The sequence below is a fragment of the Neoarius graeffei genome, chromosome 1 (assembly GCF_027579695.1).
Source record: "Neoarius graeffei isolate fNeoGra1 chromosome 1, fNeoGra1.pri, whole genome shotgun sequence".
Taxonomy (NCBI): Eukaryota; Metazoa; Chordata; class Actinopteri; order Siluriformes; family Ariidae; genus Neoarius; species Neoarius graeffei.
The window spans coordinates 78,365,442-78,393,348 of record NC_083569.1 but is presented as its reverse complement, the minus strand read 5'-3'; the positions used below and the strand labels follow the sequence as shown (position 1 = coordinate 78,393,348).

Below are 27,907 nucleotides of genomic sequence, written 5' to 3'. Positions count from 1 at the left end.
GTGTTGACTTTTACAATAATGAGGTAGAGCTGGAAAAATGAAATTGAGAAACTAGTGAGATATCATGCCTTGCTTTGACACTTTATTACAAACAGTGCCTTTAAAATAGCATCTAATACCATATTTCCTTTCAAATGCATCTGTCTGAAGTTAAATATGTGTTTCTGTTGGCTCAGGCCTTTACATAACATCATAATAAACTCCACACCAGCTTCCTCCAGTACGCTGACTCAGTGTTTCCTGGTTCAAGCTGGAAAGGAAGACAAAAAGCCTTACTAAGCCTTAAACCTATTTTTCAACCTGATTTATCAGTTAGCAGCAAAGTGAAAGTGTCTCATCTCTGTACGATCAGCGTCACTCAGCTGTCACTTGGAGGAAAGCCTCGTCTGAGACATCAGCATTCTTCAGCTCTCTCTCTCTCTCTCTCTCTCACACACACACTTCTGTATAATCCTCATGGAATTACCAACAACAAAGATTTTATCTATTATTTAGTATTTCCGTTTTCCAGATAAATGTGGTTAAGGCCGTGTGAATGTGTGCAAAGGTGAGACAAGAAGACTCACGTTATCCTCCTTGGTGCCTCCCCAAAAGTTTATGCCCCCTGCATAACTAGGGATGTTGAGCACAGCCAGACCCTGCAGACTGGGCAAAGACATGGGCACACCATCACACTGAGAGAGAGAGAGAAAGAAAGAGAGAGAGGTAACTGAAAGTTGGCTCAAGACAAGAAAAACAAGCAAAATCAGATCCCTTCTGCCCTCACACACAAACACCACGCCACCCACAAGTAATCATGTCTAATCCGTGATAAAAGTTGAACACAGTACATTTCCACATTTCCTCACACACACCTCCAGTTGCACTCTCTGTTCCAGATTCTTGTAGGTTTTCTGAACAAGCTCTTTGGTCCCCAGGACGCCGTACCACATCATATTTTTCGTGCGACTGCTGTTGAGGGCAGAAGGAGCCCAAGATCATACGATCAATACACGTTAATACACAACACAACATTACACACAACACTCTATTACATCTAGACTGCCAACACTGCTAACAAGAAAAGCCAATCCAAGAAAATCTGTGTATGTCAATGAATCAGATGGTTCTTTTTTTTTTTTTTTGTCGCATAATGGTTAGAAAACAGTGAGGCAAAAGTCTGAGGAAAAGGGGTAAAACAAACATTCACTTAATAAGCAGCATCTCCATCTTTGTATCTTGATTAAAACAACTTTTGTTATACATTTAAGAATAAAAACTAGCAACGTTTTGACATCACTGACATCATCATCTGAGTAAAATAAACAAGGTTTAAGTCAGTGATTAAGAGTCAGCTCAAATTTTTACAAGGTCTCAAGTAAAAACCTTAGCACGTACGGAATCAGACTGGATGTTTAATTTTGGCTTTTTTTTTTGCCTGGATGAGCAACATCTCGTAAATCAAACAGTCCAGCTTCCCAGTGCGTTTTTGCAGAAACTCCATTTTTGTACTGACAAAAAGAGACCACAGTCCCACCCACTTCTTTTCTTCGCATTCACAAGCACTGGACAAAGTTCATCAAAATAAATAATTCGCCAAACCAAATGAACAGCTTTCACTTTCAGTGATTTCCGCCAGGCACTACGAGTCTGGCTGCTACTTAAGATGAAACAGCAGAAAAGCGTAGTCTTCAGGTGTCTCCCATAGTGCTGTAATCAGGGGTCAACTATCATAAATGCTACAGCGAAACCATCGATATTATGGTTTGTGCTCCTGTACAACTACAAGTGAAAAATCTAGCCAAAATGTAATATACTTGCAAGATTGATTACAAAATGTTTGCCAGTGAGAGTATACATATTGTTTCTAGTAAAATCCATCCATCCATCCATCCATCATCTGTAGCCGCTTATCCTGTACAGGGTCGCGGGCAAGCTGGAGCCTATCCCAGCTGACTACGGGCGAAAGGCGGGGTACACCCTGGACAAGTCGCCAGGTCATCACAGGGCTGACACACAGACAACCATTCACACTCACATTCACACCTACGGTCAATTTAGAGTCACCAGTTAACCTAACCTGCATGTCTTTGGACTGTGGGGGAAACCGGAGCACCCGGCGGAAACCCACGCGGACACGGGGAGAACATGCAAACTCCGCACAGAAAGGCCCTCGCCGGCCCCGGGGCTCGAACCCAGAACCATCTTGCTGTGAGGCGACAACGCTAACCACTACACCACCGTGCCGCCCCTTGTTTCTCGTGAAATGTGATTTAAAATTATTTCCGAAGAACTATTCTGAAATACTATTATTTGAAGGGTAATGCAGTGAAACAAAAACAGAGAACACATTTAGCTGTGTAACTAATAAACAATGAGCAGTAAAAGTCTACAATGTCCAAGTAATAGAGTACATGCCAGACGCTCACACTTTATCTTATATAGATCCATGGTTCTCAACGTGGCGTCTCTGCAGCAGAGCCACGAGGGTTTTTTCTAATTCTATTAAAAATAGGCTCGACAGCCTGAAAGTTCAGAAATAAAAACAAAACTATCTCGCGATCTAATTCAGTACTGTTTACAGTTAAACGGTTCTTTGAACGTAACCCTTTTGAGAACCGCTGATTTAGATCAGGGTACTTCAACAACGCAAACTACAGCTACGCAGAACTCAATGTGCTCTCAAAAAGCATGACACAATTACATAATTCACCGTAAAGCTGATCTAGCATCCACTCGTGCAAGTGAGAGAGTGAAAAATAGCCTCCTACTGCACCTGCACTTCTTTGGGTGCTCATCCCTCTTGTTGTTGAACTCCAGAGAGATTTTGGCATCCAGGCCAATTCCGAAGTAGTTATTCATCACGCACTTCTCCGTGCATTGCCTGTGCGTGGAGAGAGACCGAGAGAAAGGAAGAGACAGGATGGACAAATGAACAAATAAATACAGTGTCTTGCAAAAGTATTCATCCCCCTTGGTGTTCGTCCTGTTTTGTCGCATTACAAGCTGGAATTCAAATGGATTTTTGGAGTGTTAGCACCATTTGATTTGCACAACATGCCGACCGCTTTAAAGGTGCAAATTGTTGTTAACCTCCCAAAAATCCATTTTAATTCCAGCTTGTAATGCGACAAAACAACAGGACGAACACCAAGGGGGATGAATACTTTTGCAAGACACTGTATGTATGCATGAACAAATCCGTAGGATGTTTTTATGAGAGTCATGTTACAGACACAAAACAATGACACCATGATGATTAACTTTAAATAAAATTAAAGTGAGATGTACGGAAACCATTAACAGCATCATAATCCTCATTATTTCTGGAACCATGAGAATATAATAAAGAGAGAGAGTCTGTGCATATATATATATATATATATATATATATATATATATATATATATATGCACGTGTGTGTGTGTGTGTGTGTGTTCTTACTCCTCAGTAAAAGCTGTGGTGCTATTGCAGCTCTCTGCTTTCTCCAGCACTATGGAGGTGCTGGGACTCAGGGCACTTTGACCTAAGAGGGACAGAAAATGACTAATACTGATAAAAATGGCTGGATATAAATGACTGTTTTCACCTTCATATTTTATTTATATTAGCTCATATTTTGCATTCATAGATCATATTCTCAGACATTAGGACCTGTAATTTTCTAAAATATATGTAGAGCATATTACACAGTTGCGCGAATATATGAAGTTTATCTTCGAGTGGTGAATATGAGTGAACAAAGCAAGCGAGTGATATATTTTTCAACACGAGAAGATAAACTTAATATCTTCATGCCACCGTGTAATGTTCTTTATATTATATGGACACATCCACAAAAAAATACGCAAGTTAATCAAAAGAATTTTAATTTTGAACCGGTTTATCATTTTGACAACACACATCTAGTCAGTATTTAAGCACTGGTAGTGATGTCATTGGAGTGAAATATTGGAATTATTATACATACAGGACACTTTTTTGATGGAATAAAAACATGTATTCTATTCCCTTCTAGCGGGTTTCATTCATTTGGTTTGATAGCATGCAGTATTGTTATCATATCGCTTATCCTACGTGTATTACGTCACTCTACCCAATGGATAATGAGCGTTGAATATGGTTTACGATATTGCATGGTCGTCAAGATAACATGACGCCACACTAGCGAGTGACTGTGACCATTTGTAAACAAAGCATGGCTGCCAGGTTTGCTTCGTTAAATATGGCAGATTTTGAGAGAATTTTGGCTGCCTGGTCGCTCCGTTGTGTGTAGTTGTCGATGTTGATTTTAAAAGCAACTAAGTAAATTACAGAAGGAAATGAATACTTAAGTCTGAGTGAAAAATACTGTAGCGAGCGTGCAGCGTGGAAGAAGAGTCTGGAGACAGAAATCTTAGTTTCTCATTCGTTAGCCTGTGCTACTTGCTCTCGATAGCACTGGCTTAACTGTGCTAGCGTTGGCCTTTGCTAACACTACTGCTGAATGCTACACCGGCTGGAAGGTGACTGGACTGCCACGTTAACAGCACTGAGTCGCAGGTAAGCTAGCGTTGGCCTTCGAGAATGCTGACATGAAGAGAGAGTGTATAATAATTATAATAATAATAATAATATTGGCTGGCTTTTTTTCCGTGGTCTATCAGATATATTCCATTCATCTAGCATGATACTGAACAAGTCAAACAAGTCAAAGCCAGCCAATATTGTTTAAATATGTCACTCAGATCTGCGATGTATTTCGTATGAATAATGCAAGTTTTTCAACACGAGAAGATAAACTTCATATCCTCAAGCTACCGTGTGATTGTCTTTTTATTGTATAGAAACATTCACAAACAAAGTACCCACATTTATCATAATTCATTGGTTTCCTCATGAGTGAAGATATTAAAAAAATATATATCATGGTTGTAGTTCTCGATGTCCCGGATGTAGTTCGTATGAAAAATACGAGTGGCCACAATAACACCACCACCTACCTAAGACCTCCTTCTTCCATCACAACAAACATCATCAAAACTTTACAGAATTTTACAGAAGACGCCTTTTCCTTTTCTCTAAACTGGTTTTGTGGACATCCACAAATCAGTCCTTGGTTCGATTACTAAATAAATACAAGAGACTTTATTGTTTTATTCATAACATATCTGAATCGAGACATACAGTACTTACTCATAACAAATAAAGAACAAAATGTCGAATCAGTCTGATTAACTATCATATGTTAATTCACATAAACATGTCCTAGAGGCTCACATAGTAATCGACACTTTCTTTTGTAAGCATATGAGAAAAGAGTTATGAAATACCATGAGTTATCAGCCAGTGTGCGTTTTGTTGATATAAAATCATGAACTGGATCTAGAAGTTTGGCTGTAATTATACAAATGGTTCTGACCTGATCTAATTAAAGGGAACGAAACATTTGACTGGCTACCAAAGCAGCAGCCGAACCACATCAACAGCCTCCGTTTTTACACTCAGACACTCATCATCATGTTTCCAGCTGTGCTAAAGGTCATAAAAATACCAACAACAAATATATATTTACAACATCCACACGCGCACCAGCCTAATCCTTTTTATATATTTATTTATATATATATATATATATATATATATATATATATATATATATATATATATATATATACACACACAGTTGTGTTCAAAATAATAGCAGTGTGTTTAAAAACGTGAGTAAAGCTCAAAATCCTTATAATAGTTTTTATTTCCATGCATTGGGAACAATGCACATTATATTCTACATCAAAACATGAAAAATGTATCAATATTTTAATTACTTTAGAGAAAATGAAGAAAAATGAACATTGGGCTGTTCAAAAAAAAATAGCAGTGTCTGCATTTTTCATTACAAACTCCAAATATTTACTGTATAAACTGAAAAAATCTTAAGGATTTAGTATTCCTGTGAATCACTAAACTAATATTTAGTTGTATAACCACGGTTTCTGAGAACTTCTGGCACCTGTGAACAGGTATTCCAGCCCAGGATGATTTGACAACATTCCACAATTCCTCTGCATTTCTTGGTTTTGCCTCACAAACAGCATTTTTGATGTCACCCCACAAGTTTTCTATCGGATTAAGGTCCGGGGATTGGGCTGGCCACTCCATAACTTTCATTTTGTTGGTCTTGAACCCTGATGCTGCTCGCTTACTGGTGTGTTTGGGGTCGTTGTCTTGTTGAAACACCCATTTCAAGGGCATTTCCTCTTCAGCATAAGGCAACATGACCTCCTCAAGTATTTTGATGCAAACTGATCCATGATCCCTGGTATGTGATAAATGGGCCCAACATCCCAGTAAGAGAAACATCCCCATATCATGATGCTTGCACCACCATGCTTCACTGTCTTCAGAGTGTACTGTGGCTTGAATTCAGTGTTTGGGGGTCGTCTGAAAAACTGTCTGCGGCTCTTGGACCCAAAAAGAACAATTTTACTTTCATCAGTCCACAAAATGTTTCTCCATTTCTCTTTAGGCCAGTCGATGTGTTCTTTGGCAAATTGTATCCTCTTCAGCACGTCTTTTTTTTAACAGTGGAACTTTGCGGGGGCTTCTTGCTGATAGATTAGCTTCACACAGGCATCTTCTAATTGTCACAGTACTCACAGGTAACTTCAGACCGTCTTTGATCACCCTGGAGCTGATCATTGGCTGAGTCTTTGCCATTCTGGCTATTCTTCGATCCATTCGAATGGTAGTCTTCTGTTTTCTTCCACGTCTCTCTGGCTTTGCTGTCCATTTTAAAGCACTGGAGGTCATTTTAGCTGAGCAGCCCATCATTTTCTGCACTTCTTTACAGTATACGTTTTACCTCTCCAATCAACGTTTTAATCAAAGCACGCTGTTCTTCTGAACAATGTCTGGAACGACCCATGTTTCTCAGGTTTTCAGAGAGAAATGGATGTATAACACGTGCTGGCTTCATCCTTAAATTAGGGCCACCTGACTGACATCTGTTTTTTCACAGAATGAATGACCTCACTAATTAAACTCCACACTGCATTTATTTTGAACACGTCCCTTTCACTTAATTATTCGATTACACAGACTCAGGAGCATGCTTATCATGAATGTTGGGTCTGTTGGTTTTCTATGACTCTACTACACCTACTGGTAAATTATTTGCCATGTAGTAATATAATTTCCACCAAAAACAGTGATTGATCTGGTTAGTCGTGTTGGACTGCTATTATTTTGAACACAAGTGTGTGTGTGTGTGTATATATATATATATATATATTATTTTCTTCCTAATTTGGTCTTGGCCAATTCCCATCCACCAGTGAGCTTTCTCCTATTATATAACAGCTACTAACTGGTGAGGATGAAAGAATGTTATTCCTCCAAGACGTGAAACTAGTCAATCACATATCTTCAAACTGCTGCTCACGCTACGTCATGGGGTAGGGTAACTCACTCAGAAGAAAACTCTATTTGCCCTCTTCCTCATACATGAGTTCATAAACAGTGGACTTGGGATTGATGCCTTTTTCACGCAGCAATAATCAGAAACCTTTATAGACGATTATCGATATATATATATATATATATATATATATATATATATATATATATATATATATATATATCAGCATTTTTCAGAAAGAAATACATAGGTGTAAATAACAAACAGCCGAACCCTTAATTACGTTTAATTAATAAGTTGTTAAGGCTTATCAATTTTCAGTGTCATAAGGAAGCACCACTAGATGGAGCTGTATTAGCTTGCCTAATTGTGGACTAGCAAGAGTTGAGCAAGGTAACCTAGTAATAGGTTTACAGATTTTATATCGCCCCCTTGTGGCCTCCAGAAGCTATCATTCCAGACTACAATAAATGGAAGGCCAGATGAACAAATTGGAACAGACAAATATTAGGTGTCTAATTTAAACGTTGGCTAATTTGAATTATTGATGCCTCAAAAACCGCAGCAAAATAATGAGCTGATCAGTAATCGATATTTCGATGTTATGACATCCCTAATAGACACCCATTATTGGTTAGCGTTGCTATGACTGCCAGGGGACAGACAGTAGAACATCCCTCACAGCCTAATTTGCTCCACTGGCTCCCAACCATGGACGGCTGTGGCATCATCAGGATTCAAGCACGTTCTCTGGACATGTTAGCACTTAGCATTGCCCTTCCACCGATAAGCATGTTTTTGGGAGAAAACAGAACCCTGGAGCTGAGGGCGTGACTCTACCTGCTGTGTGTGCACAAAGATAATTTGAAATATTACTCACGTGGCTCTGCGTCCTTGAGGTCCTCGCTGCTGCCTCTTTTTAGTGAAGAGCAGGAAGACATCCTCTGCACCTGGGTGTGTCTGTTCTGCTCATCCACCACTAATGAAACAGGAGGTGGGACAAAGGGAGGAGTCAGCATCATAGGTGGTAGCAATGATTTGGTTTTAGCCTCACGTTATCAGTGTGGATTGGTGTATAATTGTCGAGTTTAAGATACACTATAAACTAGAGTATAATTAAATGAGACCGTCAATGACGGCATAGCTCACTCCGGCCCCGTCTAGTCCAGAAGGAACGATCTAAAGTGGGCCACCTTGCACAAGAAATGTTCCAAGCTATATACACTATATAAAAGCTATATGTAGAAGCTATATACACCCTAGGAATACCGACCTATTTGCCAGAAATGATCCAAGACGGCGAGGAATTGACCGAGAAGAAGCGATTTTTGTTGAACTGTTCATTAAGGTTTAATTAGTCCATAACTTCATTAATAACTGTAATGAAGCAAATCTGGGTAGAAGTTATATACACTACCTTTTTGATTCTTCATGCCAGAAAGAATCAAAATTGGTGAAGAATCGAGGGAGAACAAGCGATTTGTGTGGAAACTGCTTGTTAGGGCTTAATTACTCAATATCTTCATTATTAATTGCAATTATGCAAATTTGGGTAGAAGCCATATGCACCTCAGGCAGACCTACCTTCCTGCCAAAAAGAATAAAAATCAGTGAAGAATTGAGAAATAAGAAGCGATTTTCGTGAAATGTGGATGACGCCGGCGGGACGACAGGCAACACATGATGGGATAAACCTGTCGGCCGGATGAGCTAATAATATTGGCTGGCGTTGAGTGGTATATCAGATGTATTCCATTCAGCTGGCATGATACTGAACTCGTTTTCAACTCGTTCAATATCATGCTAGCTGAATGGAATATATACGATATACCATTCAACACCAGCCAATATTATTATTATGATGATGATGATTATTATTATTATTATACATACACATTCCTTTCGGTGTTCAATGCGTCGTTCTCTTTCAAAATTCTCTCAAAATCTTCCATATTTAACAAAGCAAACCTAGCGGCCATGTTTGTTTACAAATTGTCACAGTCGCTCGTTAGCCTGCAAGTTTTATGTCTCCGACATGTGACGTCGTGTTGTCTTGATAACCATGCAATATTGTGAAATATATTCAGCGCTCATTCTCCATTGGGTAGAGTGATGTACCGTAATACACTTAGGATAAGTGATATGCTAACAATACTGCATGCTATCAAACCAAATGAATGAAACCTGCTAGAAGGGAATAGAACACATTTTTATTCCATGGAAAAAGTGTCCTGTATGTATAATATTTACACATATATTATAATCATGCACATGTGAGTTCGTTTAGGGGAAAGTAGTTAATAATTCCATTCAGTAAAGTTAATACAGTGGGGCAAAAAAGTATTTAGTCAGCCACCAATTGTGCAAGTTCTCCCACTTAAAAAGATGAGAGAGGCCTGTAATTTTCATCATATCTCGGCTGTGAGAAAAGAAAACACGCACCCACACATAACCACACACACGACCCCTGGCACCAGGGTCGTAACAGATACACTTCAACTATGAGAGACAGAATGGGGGGGAAAGAATCCAGGAAATCACATTGTAGGATTTTTAATGAATTAATTGGTAAATTCCTCGGTAAAATAAGTATTTGGTCACCTACAAACAAGCAAGATTTCTGGCTCTCACAGACCTGTAACAACTTCTTTAAGAGGCTCCTCTGTCCTCCACTCGTTACCTGTATTAATGGCACCTGTTTGAACTCGTTATCAGTATAAAAGACACCTGTCCACAACCTCAAACAGTCACACTCCAAACTCCACTGTGGCCAAGACCAAAGAGCTGTCAAAGGACACCAGAAACAAAACTGTAGACCTGCACCAGGCTGGGAAGACTGAATCTGCAATAGGTAAGCAGCTTGGTGTGAAGAAATCAACTGTGGGAGCAATTATTAGAAAATGGAAGACATACAAGACCACTGATAATCTCCCTCGATCTGGGGCTCCACGCAAGATCTCACCCCGTGGGGTCAAAATGATCACAAGAACGGTGAGCAAAAATCCCAGAACCACACGGGGGGACCTAGTGAATGACCTGCAGAGACCTGGGACCAAAGTAACAAAGGCTACCATCAGTAACACACTACGCCGCCAGGGACTCAAATCCTGCAGTGCCAGACGGGTCCCCCTGCTTAAGCCAGTACATGTCCAGGCCCGTCTGAAGTTTGCTAGAGAGCATTTGGATGATCCAGAAGAGGATTGGGAGAATGTCATATGGTCAGATGAAACCAAAATAGAACTTTTTGGTAAAAACTCAACTTGTCGTGTTTGGAGGAGAAAGAATGCTGAGTTGCATCCAAAGAACACCATACCTACTGTGAAGCATGGGGGTGGAAACATCATGCTTTGGGGCTGTTTTTCTGCAAAGGGACCAGGACGACTGATCCGTGTAAAGGAAAGAATGAATGGGGCCATGAATCGTGAGATTTTGAGTGAAAACCTCCTTCCATCAGCAAGGGCATTGAAGATGAAACGTGGCTGGGTCTTTCAGCATGACAATGATCTCAAACACACCGCCCAGGCAACGAAGGGGTGGCTTCGTAAGAAGCATTTCAAGGTCCTGGAGTGGCCTAGCCAGTCTCCAAATCTCAACCCCATAGAAAATCTTTGGAGGGAGTTGAAAGTCCTTGTTGCCCAGCGACAGCCCCAAAACATCACTGCTCTAGAGGAGATCTGCATGGAGGAATGGGCCAAAATACCAGCAACAGTGTGTGAAAACCTTGTGAAGACTTACAGAAAACCTTTGACGTTTGTCATTGCCAACAAAGGGTATATAACAAAGTATTGAGATGAACTTTTGTTATTGACCAAATACTTATTTTCCACCATAATTTGCAAATAAATTCTTTAAAAATCAGACAATGTGATTTTCTGGATTTTTTTCCCTCATTTTGTCTCTCATAGTTGAAGTGTACCGATGATGAAAATTACAGGCCTCTCTCATCTTTTTAAGTGGGAGAACTTGCACAATTGGTGACTGACTAAATACTTTTTTGCCCCACTGTATATTCCAAGTTAAGGCTGTGCGAATAATGATAAATCAATATTCTCATTAAGCATAAATGATTCCGGTCAGCATTGGTGTGAGCAGAGTACTGACCTTTCTCTGCCTGCTCTATGATCTGCCGCAGTGCTTTCTTCAGGCTGTTGGCTCTCAGCATCAGCTGCTCTTTGGATCGGAAGGGTCTGGGGACACTGGGGGCATCTGGGCTCCTTGACTCGCTCTCCTGCTCAGGAGGCTGGGAGCCTGCAGGCACTAGCTGAGCATCAGCTTCCTCGCTCAGTGCCCGCACCAGAGAGTCCAGCTTTTCATTCAGCATGGCACACTGAGCAGAACACAGGGTTAGAATGAGACGTGGGACATGCCAGCAGCGAGCTCAAACAGCGTTAAAGGGATAGTTCGGGATTTTTGACATGAATCTGTATGGCATCCCCATCAATAGTGTTGTGCAAACACACTGACTTACCCCTGACAGCATCCTATGAGTCCAGTTCTTGTCCAGTTTTGGTCCAGACGAAAGTAGTCCGGCAAGTTTGTTGGGGTCACGAAAGTAAAACGTTTTTCGTCTCAAAACAGTATGTGTTCAAAAGAGTGATATATTTGCATCACAAAACCGTTGCCAAATAAAAGGTCAGACCTCGAAATCGCTTGGCACTATTTTCTCTCCCTCGGTATCACTGCGCGCTGCCGCCAGGTGACAGTGAAACGCAGACCCACTAAGCTGGTGGGAGACCAAGGCTGCACTCTATCCACAGCTTACACACGTGATGGCACGGAGGATGTGTATAGTGGCAGCATCTGTCCCCCCAGAGAGGATCTTTTCAAAAGCAGGACAGATTATAACTGAGAGGAGAAATAGAATCAGAATTAACTAGTTAATTGCAGCAATTAAAGGAATAGGTAGGAAAAGGAAGGCGCAAAGACACCGCGCAGCGCCTGAAAACGGGTTTTCAGGCGCTGCGCACCCGTTTTCAGGCGCTGCGCGGTGTCTTTGCGCCTGCAGCGGTGCTTTGCCTGTGCTGTGGCTGAAAATAGTTCCAGATATAAATTGGTCTAGTAAATCCCTTTGTGTTAATTTGCATTGATATGTGTACTCGATGTGAATGTACAAGTCATGAGAAATAATTATAAAAAATCTTGAGTTATTTAATTCACTTTTGCAATGACAATGCTAGCTGGACACGCCGGATTACAGCGACTACGCTAAACTAAGCTAACCTGGGCGTTTATAGATCGGGACAATGGCTGGGTCGGCTACAAAACGCTTTGGCTCACTCATCCAACTGCAGGGACTGACTCAATTTCATCTGGGGGTGGCGTATTCCTTTAAATCAAAAATAAAATCTTGGGAGCCGTAAGAAGAGCCAAAAGGGCCGGCTCCCGAAAAAGAGCCGAAATTCCCATCACTAAAACAATGAATGAAACAGCCATGGCTGTCACCTGGCGGCAGCGCGCAGTGATAAGAAGGGAGAGAAAATAGTGCCAAGCGATTTCGAGGTCTGACATTTTATTTGGCAATGGTTTTGTGATGCAAATATATCACTCTTTTGAACACATACTGTTTTGAGACGAAAAACGTTTTACTTTCGTGACCCCAACAAACTTGCCGGACTACTTTCGTCTGGACCAAAACTGGACAAGAACTGGACTCACAGGATGCTGTCAGGGGTAAGTCAGTGTGTTTGCACGACACTATTGATGGGGATGCCATACAGATTCATGTCAAAAATCCCGAACTATCCCCTTAAGTGTCTTATATGGGGATAAGTAAGTATAGAAGGCAGGACAAGTACAAAACACACACGCATACATCATGGTGCATGATTTTAATATAACAGATCGAAGAATAAGGTATTATAGAGGACTGAGTCATCGGGCTGAATCTGAACTGCAGCCTGCTGTACTGAGCTTCAGCCCACTAACGTCAAATACACCGATTACACCGTCACTTATACAACCTTCACATAACACACTGTTTAACCACCCCTACACACATCCACTTCAAATCCACCCCAACATCTCCCTCCCACACATACAAACACATACACACACCTTTTTAGCCATAGCATCAGCCTCCTCCTTGTTTTCAGTGGCTTTCTCATAGGCTTTTCCAACCTCAGCTACAAACTCATTGACCGTCCCACACAAAAACCTACACACACACACCAGGAATAATCAATTTTAGTGCTGTTAAGTAAGAAATGTAGGAAGACAGACTTCACAGTATTGGAGACCATAATGTCAAAATTATCTTACAACTACAAAAAAGAAGATTTGGCAACAATCTGATCAAAACATTCACATGTACGTACATCCTCTGATAATGGAATAACACCAGACCTGCAGATAACTAGAGTATGCGATTAGCCAGTGATATGGAACGCTATTCATTCCTCATCTAAGACAATGGAGACTGTGCACATGGCCAGCAGGACAAACTCATTACTGCTAACATCAGAGAATGACGTCTGGAGGTGACTAAAGTAAAAGTGTCACACATCCCATGACTGCAGAAGAACTTGATTAACTGCTGCTCATTATGTTCCTTCACCAAGAGTGAATGTGCCTGAAAGGTAAATTCTGATGTGACACACAGATGCACTCACTTCGCAGAGGATATGACATCACTGTGTTTATCTGAGTCCAAGATTTTGGTCAGATGAGAGGCGACAGAGTCAGCATAATGAGTAATCTGGAGCAAAAACAAACAAATAAATAAATAAACACAATTAAAGCACACAAGAGTTGAATGTGACAGAGCTGTCAAAGGTGTATTTCATCAGAACATTTAGACAGACAGACAACCCCAATTCCAAAAAAGTTGGGACACTGGGTAAAACATAAATAAAAACAGAATGTGAAGATTTGTGAATCATGGAAACCCGATATTTCTTTGAAAATAGTAAAGACAACATATCAAGTGTTGAAACTGAGAAAGGTTATTGTTTTTTGAAAAATATATGCTCATTTTGAATTTGATGCCAGCAACACCTTTCAAGAAAGTTGGGACAGGAGCAACAAAAGACTGAAAAAGTTGTGTAATGCTGAACCCCCCCCCCCCCAAAAAAAAAAAAAAAAAACCCAAACCCTAATTTGTTTAATTGTCAACAGGTCAGTAACATGATTGGGTATAAAAAGAGCATCCCAGAGAGGCGGAGTCTCTCAGAAGTAAAGATGGGGAGGGGTTCACTGCTCTGTGAAAGACTGCGTGGGCAAACAGTGCAACAATTTAAGAATAACGTTCCTCAATGTAAAATTTTAAATAATTTGGGGATCACATCATCTCTGGTACATAATATCATTAAAATATTCAGAGAATCTGGAGAAATCTCTGTATGCAAGATACAAGGCTGAAAACTGACAGTGGATGCCTGTGATCTTCAGGCCCTCAGGAGACACTGCATTAAAAGTGGACACGTGTCTGTGGTGGAAATCACTGTATGGGTTCAGAAACACTTCAGAAAACCATCGTCTGTGAAAACAGTTCATTACTGCATCCACAAAAGCAAGTTAAAACCAGATATAAACAATATCCAGAAACACCGCCACCTTCTCTGGACCCGAGCTCTTTTACGATGGACTGAGGTGAAGTGGAAAATTGTCCCGAGGTCTGATGAATCAAAAGTAGAAATTCTTTTTAGAAAATCATGGACACCACGTCCTCCAGGCTAAAGAGGATAGGGAGCATCCGGCTTATTATCAGTGCATGGTTCAAAAACCAGCGTCTGTTATGGCATGAGGGTGCGTTAGTGCACATGACATGGGTAGCTTGTACATCTGGGAAGGCATCATTAATGCTGAATGATAAAAACACATTTCAGAGCAATATGCTGCCATCCAGACAAAATCTTTTTCAGAGAAGACCTTCCTTCGTTCAGCAAGACAATGCCAAACCGGTTTCTGCACATATTAAAACTGCATGGCTCCGCAGTAAAAGAGTCTGGGTGCTAAACTGGTCTGCCTGCAGTCCAGACTTGTCTCCTATTTAAAACATTTGGCGCATTATTTGGCACAAAATACGACAAAGGAGACCCTGAACTGTTGAGCAACTGAAATCCTATATTAGGCAAGAATGGGGCAACATTTCTCTTTCAAAACTACAGCAATCGGTCACCTCAGTTCCCAAACGTTTACAGAGTCTTGTTAAAAACAGAGTTACTGCAACACAGTGGATAACATGCCCCTGTCACAACCTTTCTGAAATGTGTTGCTGACATCAAATTCAAAATGAGCTAATATTTTTCAAAAAACAATAACCTTTCTCAGTTTCAACATTTGATATGTTGTCTTTGTACTGTTTTCAATGAAATATAGGCTTTCCATGATTTGCAAATCTTCACATTCTGTTTTTATTTACAGTGTCCCAACTTTTATGGAATTGGGGTTGTTGATAGAAAGACAAACAGACAGACAGTGTGTGTGTGTGTGTGTGTATATATATATATATATATATATATATATATATATATATATATATATATATACACACACATATATATATATATATATATATATATATATATATACACACACACACACCCATACACACACACACACACACCCATTTCTCACACACACACACACATATATTATATATGCGCGCGCACACACACAGTTGTGGTCAGAAGTTTACATACAATGACACGAATGTCATCTTGGATATGAACGTCATGACAATATTGGGAACAGGATACACGGCTACAGATAATTGATGAATGGACAATATTGGGCTTTCAGTGATTTCTCTAAACTGATTGTACAACATATTTCTTTCACAGAAAAAAAACATGAATTTGGTGGAGAAGTTTTAATTTTTTTTGGGTTTTCTGAAATCAACATAGGATCAAAATTATACATACGTGGTCAGAAATGTACATACACTCACTTATAATATTAATTCAGAGGTGCTGAGACTTCCAAAATGTCTCTTATCTTGTCAAGGTCAAGGTCTCTTAACTTCCTGTTAGCGATTATGATTGACTACAGCTGGTAGCTTCTCTGTGCCTTCATAAAAAGGGTTTGTTTACAGCACTCATTGGATTGACCAACACACAATACAATGGGAAAGTCCAAGGAGCCCATTGCAGATCTGAGAAAGAGGATCGCAGATGTACACAACTCTAGGATGTCTCTGAGAGCCATTTCTAAACAACTGCAAGTTCCAAGATCAGTTCAAACAATTGTATGTAAGTTATTGTGAGGTGTAGTCGCTTTGCCAAGCCACTTTGCTTCAAGAAAATCCAAACTGTCACCCTCAGCTGAAAGGAAATTGGTTTGGATGGTCAGGAACAACCTGGGAACCACCATGGTACAGCCCTGCCATGAACTGGAAGCTGATGGATCACGGTCTACAGTTCAGATCACCATGGACTAAGAGGCTGATATCCAAGAAATAACCCCCTGCTCCAAAATTGACACCTTCAAGCTTAACTAAAGTTTGCAGCTGACCACATGGACAAAGAAAAAGCCTTCTGGAGGATAGCTGTATGATCACATGAGACAAAGATTGAGTTGCTTGGCCACAATGACCACCATGTACAGAGGGACACTGTACCAGCTGGTGGTGGTGGTCAAATCATCATGCTCTGGGGCTGTTTTGCTGCCAGTGGAACTGGTTCATTGCACAAAGTGGGTGGAATAATGAAGGAGGACTACCTCAGAATTCTTCAGCATAACCTCAAACCACTGGAAACTTTAACATGATTGGGAGTCACAACAGGACAATGAACCCAAACATGCATCAGAGCTAGTCGTGGAGGATAAAGCAGGCTAACATTAAGCTTAAAACAAGCCCTAACTTAAACCCTATTTAATATGGACCGTGCTTATAAGTTGAGTCCATGCCAAGAAAAAAAAAAACAAATTTAATTGAATTCTGCCAGAAGCTTGTTCAGGGTAAACAAAAAAAAATTGGTCAAGGTGAATCTTGTGAAGAGACATTTTACCCAAATATTAGGTGTGCTGGATGTATATTTTTGACCCTGTGTTGATTTCAGAAAACCCCCCCAAAAAATTTGTGCACCGAAGTCTAGGTTTTTTTTTTTTTTTAAAGATGCATGCTGTACAATCGTTCTGCCACAGAAAAACAGTAGTTCAGGGAAATCATTGAAAGCCCAAATATTGCCATGACGGTCATATCCAAGATGACATTCATGTCACTGTATGTAAACTTCTGACCACAACTATGTGTGTGTGTGTGTGTGTGTGTGTGTCTATACATACACACACACAAATAGATGCATTATGCATTGAACCCTTGAGAAAGCAGGCTTGCACCTGGAGTGGAGAGTCCAGCGGATCGTCCTCTTTAACAATAACAGGTGCAGATTTGGTGGGAACTTCATACGTCATTATACTCCATCTGATAACAACACACACATGGGAAGAGCTCAAACAGTGCCAAAGTGTAATGAATTCAGTAACACTGACTGAAATTAGTCTAAACATGTTCATATAGCAAGGAATGACTGCATATACCGTAGTAATGATGCACATTAACACACACTAAGTAGTGCAGTACAGGTGAGAGTCAGCTATTTATTATTTAGCCACCAATATGGAGATGTTTCAGTGAAGTATCTTTGTACATATCCTGACACGCTTATGAACATATTGAGTGCAGAAAACATCTCCAAAAAAGACATTTTTAAACAAAGAAAGAAAGCAAGGCCACTTCTGCATCACACGTTTCTTCCATTCAGAAGGCAGAAATTACATTAAAAAAAAAGAAATTAAATATGACTAGTGTGACAGACACAAGCCCAGCAATTCAATTTGAATCAATCAAATTTAAAACCTCATACAAATGTGATTTAAATCTGACTGCGGGGAAATTGATTTTGTTATTTCTCCATGTTCAGGTTGCTGGAAATCTTTCCTATTTAAATTGGCAAAGAAATTGGGCAATGAATTTGAAGCTAAACAAAGCCATTCGAAGTTTATGTAGTAGTAGTTTTTTTTGTTTTTGTGTGTGTGTTTTTTACCTGTCCAACATCTTGGTAGTAGCTCTCTCCAGTTTTTCCAGGATCTGAAGCAGCTGCGCATCATCATCACACAAACCCCCCCAACCCAGCACCCGCGCCAGGTCATTTCCTGTGCCCAGTGGAAGCACACCCAACTGACACTGTAAAACACACACACACATTTTGAGTTTACAAGAAGGATTCTTTTCTTTTTATTGTCACATAATTACTTGCTTATTATTTCAAACCTGCTTGTGCAGTCCCAGTTTATCCAGTTCAGACAAAACCCAACCGACACTGCCATCACCCCCACATACCAAGATACGGAATGTCACAAACTTCTGGAATAGGCGTAGTCTACACACACACACACACACCACCATCAACATACACAAATACAGCTCAAAGCCTGACTCATTTACATACAATATAATGAAATTTTAAACACATTCAGTAGCATAAATCAGATGTTAGGAGTCAGTACACAGGCTGTATAACGGTAGAACATTTTAACGTTCTGAATGTGTTTCTGTGTCATTAAAAATGAAATATGTAGTCATTTTTACCCCAGCTGTGGTCCTCCATTCATGAGGTCAAAGACCTGTGCAGGGTTGAGCAGCTGTTTGAACTTGCGGAGGAACTTCACTCCCTGGTTATCACCACTCTTACTGTTCACCAACACCAGCAGAGGACTGGAGCAGGACGGACTTGTGGCTTTCCAGAAACCTGCAGAGAGACGGAGAGAGGTGCATGACCTTTATTATTACCTTTATTACATGTTTTAAAATCAGTGAATGATATATATTCAGTCTTGTGTGTCCAAACTAACTAGTATCATATATAATCTGCACACATTGGAAGAAACACAAGAGAATCACGGATTACAACGGATTTATAAAAACATACAATGGTTAAAAAAATAATGTTATTTTGAAGTTTTGTGGGGGCGGCACGGTGGTGTAGTAGTTAGCGCTGTCGCCTCACAGCAAGAAGGTCCGGGTTCGAGCCCCGTGGCCGGCGAGGGCCTTTCTGTGTGGAGTTTGCATGTTCTCCCCGTGTCCGCGTGGGTTTCCCCCACAGTCCAAAGACATGCAGGTTAGGTTAACTGGTGACTCTAAATTGAGCGTAGGTGTGAATGTGAGTGTGAATGGTTGTCTGTGTCTATGTGTCAGCCCTGTGATGACCTGGTGACTTGTCCAGGGTGTACCCTGCCTTTCACCCGTAGTCAGCTGGGATAGGCTCCAGCTTGCCTGCAACCCTGTAGAACAGGATAAAGCGGATAGAGATAATGAGATGAGATGAAGTTTTGTGCCGAGGGGCTAAATTAACTGAAAGTTATCTAGTGACCTACAAAACAAGCAGATATTTTCTTGAAAGTGTTCTGTGTGACTAACTTAGGAGTCTTGGCATGTTTGGTTTTGAGGCAGCCTTGGAGAGGGTTACTGGCTTTTTTTGGCTCGCGCTACTCGAGGAATCAGCCGAGGAAGAAAAAATAAAGCATAAATTTCACCAACCATGGCCCTGTCAGGAAAAGCAAATATTCAATATATTCTGGCAAATACACTGGATATTTTTCAGATGAGCTGTTTTTTTAAAAACCCTTTCTTTTAGAAGGGTTTCAATCCACACTAGCTGTGCTAGAGGCTTGTAAAAGATGAGTCCTTGTGTCATATCGTGTTTGACATTAGGCTGCGGTCAATACTGCCACTGTCAAGTCCACAATTCCAAGACCAGGACTAGTTGAGATCAAGTGAAGACCATGTAATTAGCGTCTTTTGTGAATCGCACCAACGATTAGTCTACGTTTGTGACAAACTTTCATTCAAAACCAAATTTACTGAAGTCAATAAATCCAAGAGAAATCCAATACCGAAAACACCTCGAGACCAGACTCAAAAATTGAACTCAAGTCCTACAGCCCAGGTTTGCCATCAAACATTTTTTCAGTTGTACACAGAAGTGAAGTGTAAACTCCATAGAAATCCACTGGAAACACACAATCACACTTTCTATATGCTGTACATCTACTTAGTTTGGGATTATAGTCAAAGAATCCTGTTGTTGTTATTATTATTATCTTGATGTTTCATTTGGTTCTGTGGGTAAAGTTGAAAATTCCTAAATCTTATATCCTATAGTGTTAAAAATCCTATTTATTATATATTACAGGAATAGTATTTGATTTTAGAGTAACAAGACAAAACAACCCTCTCAGAGCTCATTTTTCAAAGCCACAAAAATCCTAAAATCATCCATTTCACCCATCAGTAACTCAACTTTATTGTCCATCCATCCATATGCACAGTATACAGATGAACGAAATGTCATCCTCAAGGGTCCAAGGTTTCATTCTTAACGGTCCAGTATTATATAGATATAATCAGATACAGGCCCCAATGACAACATGTTAACCAGAACGTCAAGGACGTAGTTGCTCATCTGGCCTACCATCAGAACAACCATGACTCCCAAAACTTCAAACAGAACTGAAATGTGACAATGTGAGAGAGGACCAACCTCCACGACTAATTGTTTCCAACAGGAAAATCAACAAACAAGCAACCAAGTTTTATTCCCCAATGGAAAATCTACCCAAAACATTGATCACAACTGAATTCACATGATAAACGAGAGAGGAGATACAATTCTAGTCAGAAGAAATTGTGTTAAGTTGACCTAGTTACGAATTTGTTAGCAAAAAATTGACAATACAATGACCAAGTGTTGTACAGAAGGACTAGTTCTTTCAAACGAAACAACCTGATCTGAAATCCATTGAAAACTGAGGGAGGGAGGAGATACAATTTAACTGAAAATAAACAAAGGCAAGGCAAGGCAAGTTTATTTATATAGCACATTTCATACACAGTGGCAGTTCAATGTGCTTTACAGAAGTAAAAGCAGAACAGTAAACAATAGAAAATAAAATTACATAAAATAATTGGGGAAGAAAAATAATAAGAATTAAACAATAGTAGAAATAAAATAATAAAATGAAATAAAGTTAATAAAGAATTAAAGTAAAATCATTAAAATCCAAGATTAAAAAGAAATTAAAATAAAGTAAAATCATTAAAATCAAAATTAAAAGAAATTATGTTAAAGGAAATTAATTACTTAGGTAAAAATTAATCAAGTGAAAGCATCTGAAAACAGCTTTGTCTTGAGCCTGGATTTAAAACTAACAACAGTAGGAGCATTTTTGATCTCATCTGGAAGTTGGTTCCAAAGCTTAGCAGCATAGCAACTAAAGGCTGCTTCACCACACTTCGTTTTGACAGCTGGTATTACTAGCAAGTTTTTCTCTTGTGATCTTAGAGACCTAGTTGGTGCATATAATTGAAACATATCCAGTAGGTAGCCTGGTCCCATCCCATTTAATGTTTTAAATAGAAGAAGTAGTGCTTTAAAGTCAATTCTATAGCTCACTGGGAGCCAGTGCAGAGACCTTAGGATTGGAGTGATATGAACTACCCTTTTTGTTCTTGTAAGAACCCTTGCTGCTCCATTTTGGATTAGTTGAAGCTCTTTGATGGTCTTTTTTGGAAGACCTGTGAAAAGGCTATTGCAGTAAATCAGCCCTACTGGAGATGAAAGCATGAATAAGTTTTTCTAGATCATGTTTTGACATGAGACCCCTGAGTTTAGAAATGTTTTTTAGGTGATAGAATGCAGACTTTTTTACCACTTTCATATGACTGTTGAAGTTAAGTTCGCTGTCAATAAGGACACCAAGGTTTTTGACAGTATCCTTTGCTTTAAGCCCCTTAGTTTCAAGAACAGTGGCAATCCTAAGCCTTTCCTCCTTTTTGCCAAATATAATTGCTTCAGTTTTATCTGCGTTCAGCTGAAGAAAATTGTGAGACATCCATTTGTTAATTTGGTCAGTGCATCTATGAAGAGACTCAAGAGGGGCATAGTCATTAGGTGACATAGCTAAGTAAAGCTGAGTGTCATCTGCATAGCTATGGAACTTTATTGAGTTATTCTTAACAATTTGTCCAAGTGGGAGCATATAAAGGTTGAATAGTAATGGTCCCAGGATTGAGCCCTGGGGAACCCCACAGTTCAAGGACACTGGTGATGAACTGTGGCCTCCAATGGCCACATAAAAAAATCTTTGTTGTAGGTAAGATTTTAACCAGTTGATTACTATACCAGTAAATCCAACCCAATGCTCCAGTCGATGTAACAGTATGGAATGATCTACCGTGTCAAATGCAGCACTTAAGTCTAAAAGCACCAAGACTGATGTTTTACCAGCATCAGAATTAAGACGTAGGTCATTCATGACTTTAGTAAGAGCTGTTTCAGTGCTATGATTGGCACGAAAACCTGACTGAAACTTATCAAAACATCCGTTTAATGTCAGGAAGGCAGTTAATTGATTAAAAACAATTTTTTCAATTATTTTACCAACGAAAGGCAAATTGGATATGGACCTGTAGTTGTTGAGTACTGAGACATCCAGGTTATTCTTTTTCAGTAGGGGTTTTACAACCGCTTTTTTCAGAGATGAGGGAAACATGCCAGTTCGTAAGGAGGTGTTGATAATCTGAAGTACCTCGTCTGATATTAGGTGAAGAACAGATTTGAAAAAGACTGTAGGTAAAATGTCCAGTTCAGATGTGGAGGAGCTGAGACTTTGTACTGTTTTTCTCAGAGTCTCAACATCAATTAAACTAAATGTTGACATTGTATTACGACCCCCTCTCTCGTTATCCAATGGTTCCAGATTTTGAAGTGTTTGCACCTGTGTGGCTATATTCATACGTATTTTATCAATCTTTCCTTTGAAAAAAGATGCAAAGTCGTTGCATGTATTAACTGAGAGAAATTCAGAAGGCATTTGTTTTGATGGGTTTGTTAGCTTTTCAACTGTAGAAAATAGCACACGGGCATTGTTGATATTCCTATTAATAATGTCAGCAAAAAAAGACTGTCTTGCTTTAGAAATTTCTAAGTTGTATTTACATAACATCCCTTTGTAGATTTGATAATGAATCTGGAGTGTAGATTTACGCCATTTTCTTTCAGACTTTCTACATTCCCTCTTTAACATTTTAACTGTTGGATTTAGTTTCCAGGGTGCTTTTCCTTTGTCTATGACTCTTTTGGTTTTAAAAGGAGCAATAGCATCCATAATATGATTCATTCTTGAATTAAAAATTTCCATTAGATCATCTGCACAATCTGAAGATTGACATGGGAGTTCTGAGAGTGGCTGCTCAAAAAGAGCTGCTGTGCCATTGGTAATTACCCTCTTTTTTATAGTCACAGACTTGTTTTGAAAGTGAGGGGAAATGGAAACATCAAAGAAAACACAGAAATGATCAGATATACCCAGGTCCATGACACTAGTAGATACATTAAGACCCTTAGTGATGACAAGGTCGAGGGTGTGGCCATGGGAGCGTGTTGGCCCTTGTACATGTTGTGTTAGGTTGAAGGCATCAATCAGTGTAAGAAATTCATTTGCATATGTGTTATCTGGATTATCAACATGGAAATTAAAATCCCCAGAAATAATAAGATTGTCAAATTCTAAACAAATATTTGACAACAGTTCCCCAAACTCCTCTAGGAACAGTGGTGCAGAAAGTCTTGGTGGTCTGTAAATAGTCAACACTAATATGTTAGAAGAACATTTTAGGATTGCACTTAGGTATTCAAAAGATGTAAAATCACCAAGAGTTGTCTGTTCGTACTGAAAACATGCCTTGTATATATTTGCTATTCCTCCTCCCCGTTTATTGGCTCTTCCAACACTCATGAAATCAAAGAGTGGGGGAGTTGCTTCAATAAGAGTAATAGAGCTACTTGATTGTTCAAGCCAAGTTTCAGTAAGAAGCATAGAATCCAGTTTGTGTGTACCGATGAAGTCATTAATTAAAAAAGGCTTATTAAGTGATCTTACATTCTGAAGAGCTAGTTTTACAGTGAATGTGGGGATAATTTCCACAGAAGCGTTCTGTGGTTGTTTTGGAACTGGAAGGAGATTTGACGAGTTTACTCCATTGATAGGATGAATAAGAACACCTCTCCTTCGTGTTAGCACAGGAATAGAAAAGTACGTCGTGGGTCCCAGCTTATTTTCAAAACTACCATCTGGACCCAGATTATATCAGTTCGTTCCAACATGAAGGTCTTCACTGCTGCTGGTGAACTGTAGCTGTGCACATGGTCCTTGAGTCTTATCTGTAGTCACAGGGGGAGGTGGTGCCCTCTGTTTCTTGGGTGCTGTGGCAGTTGGATATATCATTAGAGATTTTGGGGTACACAAGGCCTGACCATGAGACAGCTCTGTGTACGGTACTTGATTTGAGTGTCCTCTTGGGCTTGCCAAAGACACTCGGCTTAAAGACAAGTCTCTCCATTTTCTCAGGAAAACGGAGTCTGGGGGGTGAAGGAGATACAGAGGGGCTTGGGGTTACATCCACTGCTGTTGTTGGTGATTGCCTATTGCCAGTCTCAGGAGGTTGTGGTGATGCTTGTTTATCTGATTGTCTTTCTGATAGTTCTGCCAGCTTACCCGTTAGCTCAGATATCATGTTGCTAAGTTGTAAACAAATTGTTTACAACAGGAAAATCAACAAACAAGCGACCAAGTTTTGTTCCCTGAGGAAAGATCTACCCAAAACATCGATCAAAACTGGAATCAGATGAGAAATGAGATACAATTCTAGTGAGAGGCCTGGAAAACTCGTTAATTTGGCCTGATTACAAACTCGTTAGCAAAAAATTTGACAAAACAATGACCAAGTTTTGTGTGGCATGATGAGTTCTTTTAAACAAAACAATCAGAATGGAAATCTGTGGAGAACTGATGGAGGAGATACGATTTAACTGAATTGTGGATGACGGACGGACAAATGGACGATGAACGCCACGCCATGGCAACAGCTTTATGTTGGCTTTATGGCAAGACGAGCTAAAAAGAACTAAGCAGCCTTTACTCCATACATTATGCACTATGGCAAAATCTGACAAGTCTCTAACCATTAATTGGTGGACTTTTCTTTAATTCATGCATTTTAATGAAGCATTGTGTGGTGACTAGTACAATGGATGGAGGGTCTGAAAGGTAAGAACTGTTACAAATGACCGGTGTAAAGCTAAAAGGTGGTTTTTGATTTTCGTGGCTCTGAAATTCCCTCCAACAGTTATTTATACTCATCTGTGGACGCTTGCCAACATGACAAGGAGGCTCCATTTTGAGGCTCCATTTCCATCAGTAATACCATCACTGAGATAAAAGGAAGATACTCTAGTTTGTACATAAAAAGAATTTGTGAGACTATAGTATGTCAAGAGTTGTTCAGTGAGGATAGTGAGGACAGCTGAGATGATCACTGGAGTCACTCTTCCCTCCATCAAGGACACTTACACTACACGCTCCATCTGGAAAGCTACCAACATCGTGGCCAACCCCACACGCCCCTCACACAATCTCTTCACCCTCCTGCCGTCTGGAAAAAGGTACCGAAGCATTCGAGCCTTCACCGCCATGCTCTGTAACAGTTTCTTTCATGTGACATGATATTGCTAAGCATTACCACTAAGGGTAGTATCTCACTGGGCTGTGACAGCCTGCGACTAGTTGGAGACACAACAATTGCGATAAAATATGCGAATTAGCGACAATTTTCACTTGGAATCACACTGAATTGATATTCACATATTTTAACATAATTGTTGTGCCTCCACCTAGTCGCAGGCTGTCGCAGCCCGGCTCTCCCTTGGCAGGCAGGGAAGTAGAGGAAGCCTTGAGGAAACTGACTTGAGAAGGGTTCGCGACAGCTTTGCGACACCAGCGACGCATTTGCGGCTATTTTGAGAGAAATTTTGTTGCACAAATTTTTTGAACATGTTCAAAATTTCAGCAATGAAGGAGCGATACTTTGCGACTCGTGCGAGGAGATTGAGAAGCCCCGCCAATGTTTCAAGACACTTTTGAAACTCTCTCACGAATGACGTTCGCAATTTGTCGCAAGCTGTCGCAGCCCAGTGAGATACTGGCTTATGAACACAAAGATGAAAATGTTAAATGAACTAAAAAAAAAAACCTACAGTTTTATTGGATTTAGGGTTCAGGTTCTGCAGGGTTTCTGTTCTGGATGGAAACACATGTGGTGCTGATACAGCTGTCTGGTAACTCTTACCATCGGAATCAATGCTGTTGAGAGCCGTGGGAGGAATGATGGACACTTTACACTGACCCAGCGGACACACCTTCCCCAACTGCTCCTTACAGCTACTGTGTACCTACACACACACACACACACACACACACACACAAACACACACACACACATATATATTACCTCTGCCAACTTTGTTGGAGTCGGTCATGTTTTCGCCTCCGTTTTTTTGTTTGTCTGTTCCAAACATAACTCAAAAAAGTAGTGAACGGATTTTGATGAAATTTGGTGTACAGCTTTAGTATTACCCTCGGTTCAAGTGATCCGATTCTGATGTTGATAAAAACTGAGTGAAAAAATACAAATATTTATGATCATTTTATTATTAAAACAAACTATATAGCAAATTTGTTACAAAAATGCAGGTCCACAATTTTAAGCGTATTATTATATCTATACTCCTAAAGGAAGGCTGTCTGTCTCTCCGTCTCTGTCTCTCTGTCTGTTCCTTAGTGCAAATCGACACGGCTCAACGCACGTACTCCAGACTTTGCACATGGATTGGTGACACCCCAGAGGGGCCCAAGACAACATTTTTAATTTTCCAAAACATAGGATTAGTGCTAATCCAACACATTATTCATTTCCCATGGGCTACATGCTCACGCTAACACACTGCGTGCAGCCTCGGCGGGGAATCCCCTCTCCGACTCGCCTCAGAGTTTCGATTGTACGGGACCTCACAATCAACACTTCTCGCCAGAGCCTTCCGCTAGGGCCGAGTCTACGTCACTAAGGAGACACGGGGAGCAATTTACGTCATTTTGACAGAACACAGTAAAATATGTATCACGTGTGTTCACTCAACTCTCCACTGGGCCATTCAGAGGAAATTAGGTTCACGGGCAATAACTACTAATTATTATACTATTTAGCACAATATTAATATGATATTTTCATATCACCTAGTGATGCGCACGAGTGTGTGAGTTCCAGTCTTCATTAATGTTATGGAGTATAAATACAGAGGTGATTATAGGAAATCGAGCATGCTGATTGGTCGAGAAATTCGGACTATTGCTCGATAATCACCTTGAGCGACTTGGCGAATTGGTAAGTGAAGAAGAATTACAAATGATAAAAAAAAAATGCTGTTCCTAAAAGAACTAAAGATGCTACGAAGTTTGGTCGAAAACTATTCAAAGGTCAGGTGGAACTGTGATTTATTTTATCTATTTTAAAACAAAGTATTTTATCTGCTCGGCGTAGATAAGTGACAAGTCTGCATCGGACCTTTATTACATTTGCATGCCGCTTTTGAAGTTTGAAATACATGTATGTTATTTCCCAGCTGGGAGGTCCGTATCGTGAAATACCGTGACCGAGGTCTTGAAAGTACTGAGCGAGGCCCTCTGGGCCGAGGT

General features: G+C 40.1%; 1 protein-coding gene across 4 annotated transcripts in view; it reads right to left on the bottom strand.

Moving 5' to 3' along the window:
- Positions 1-27,907, bottom strand: part of si:dkey-172j4.3 (diacylglycerol kinase eta) — a 203,018-nt gene that overhangs the window by 17,477 nt on the left and 157,634 nt on the right. For all 4 annotated transcript variants that reach the window (XM_060930951.1, XM_060931009.1, XM_060931094.1 and 1 more), the window contains 13 exons: positions 26,505-26,607; positions 18,909-19,068; positions 18,591-18,699; positions 18,364-18,503; positions 17,657-17,741; positions 13,987-14,072; positions 13,433-13,532; positions 11,480-11,705; positions 8,259-8,357; positions 3,424-3,505; positions 2,756-2,863; positions 855-951; positions 567-674 (listed from right to left, as the gene is read on the bottom strand). In XM_060930951.1, coding sequence (XP_060786934.1) covers positions 567-674; positions 855-951; positions 2,756-2,863; positions 3,424-3,505; positions 8,259-8,357; positions 11,480-11,705; positions 13,433-13,532; positions 13,987-14,072; positions 17,657-17,741; positions 18,364-18,503; positions 18,591-18,699; positions 18,909-19,068; positions 26,505-26,607 — 1,503 coding nt within the window. The remainder of the gene's footprint in view (positions 1-566; positions 675-854; positions 952-2,755; positions 2,864-3,423; positions 3,506-8,258; positions 8,358-11,479; positions 11,706-13,432; positions 13,533-13,986; positions 14,073-17,656; positions 17,742-18,363; positions 18,504-18,590; positions 18,700-18,908; positions 19,069-26,504; positions 26,608-27,907) is intronic.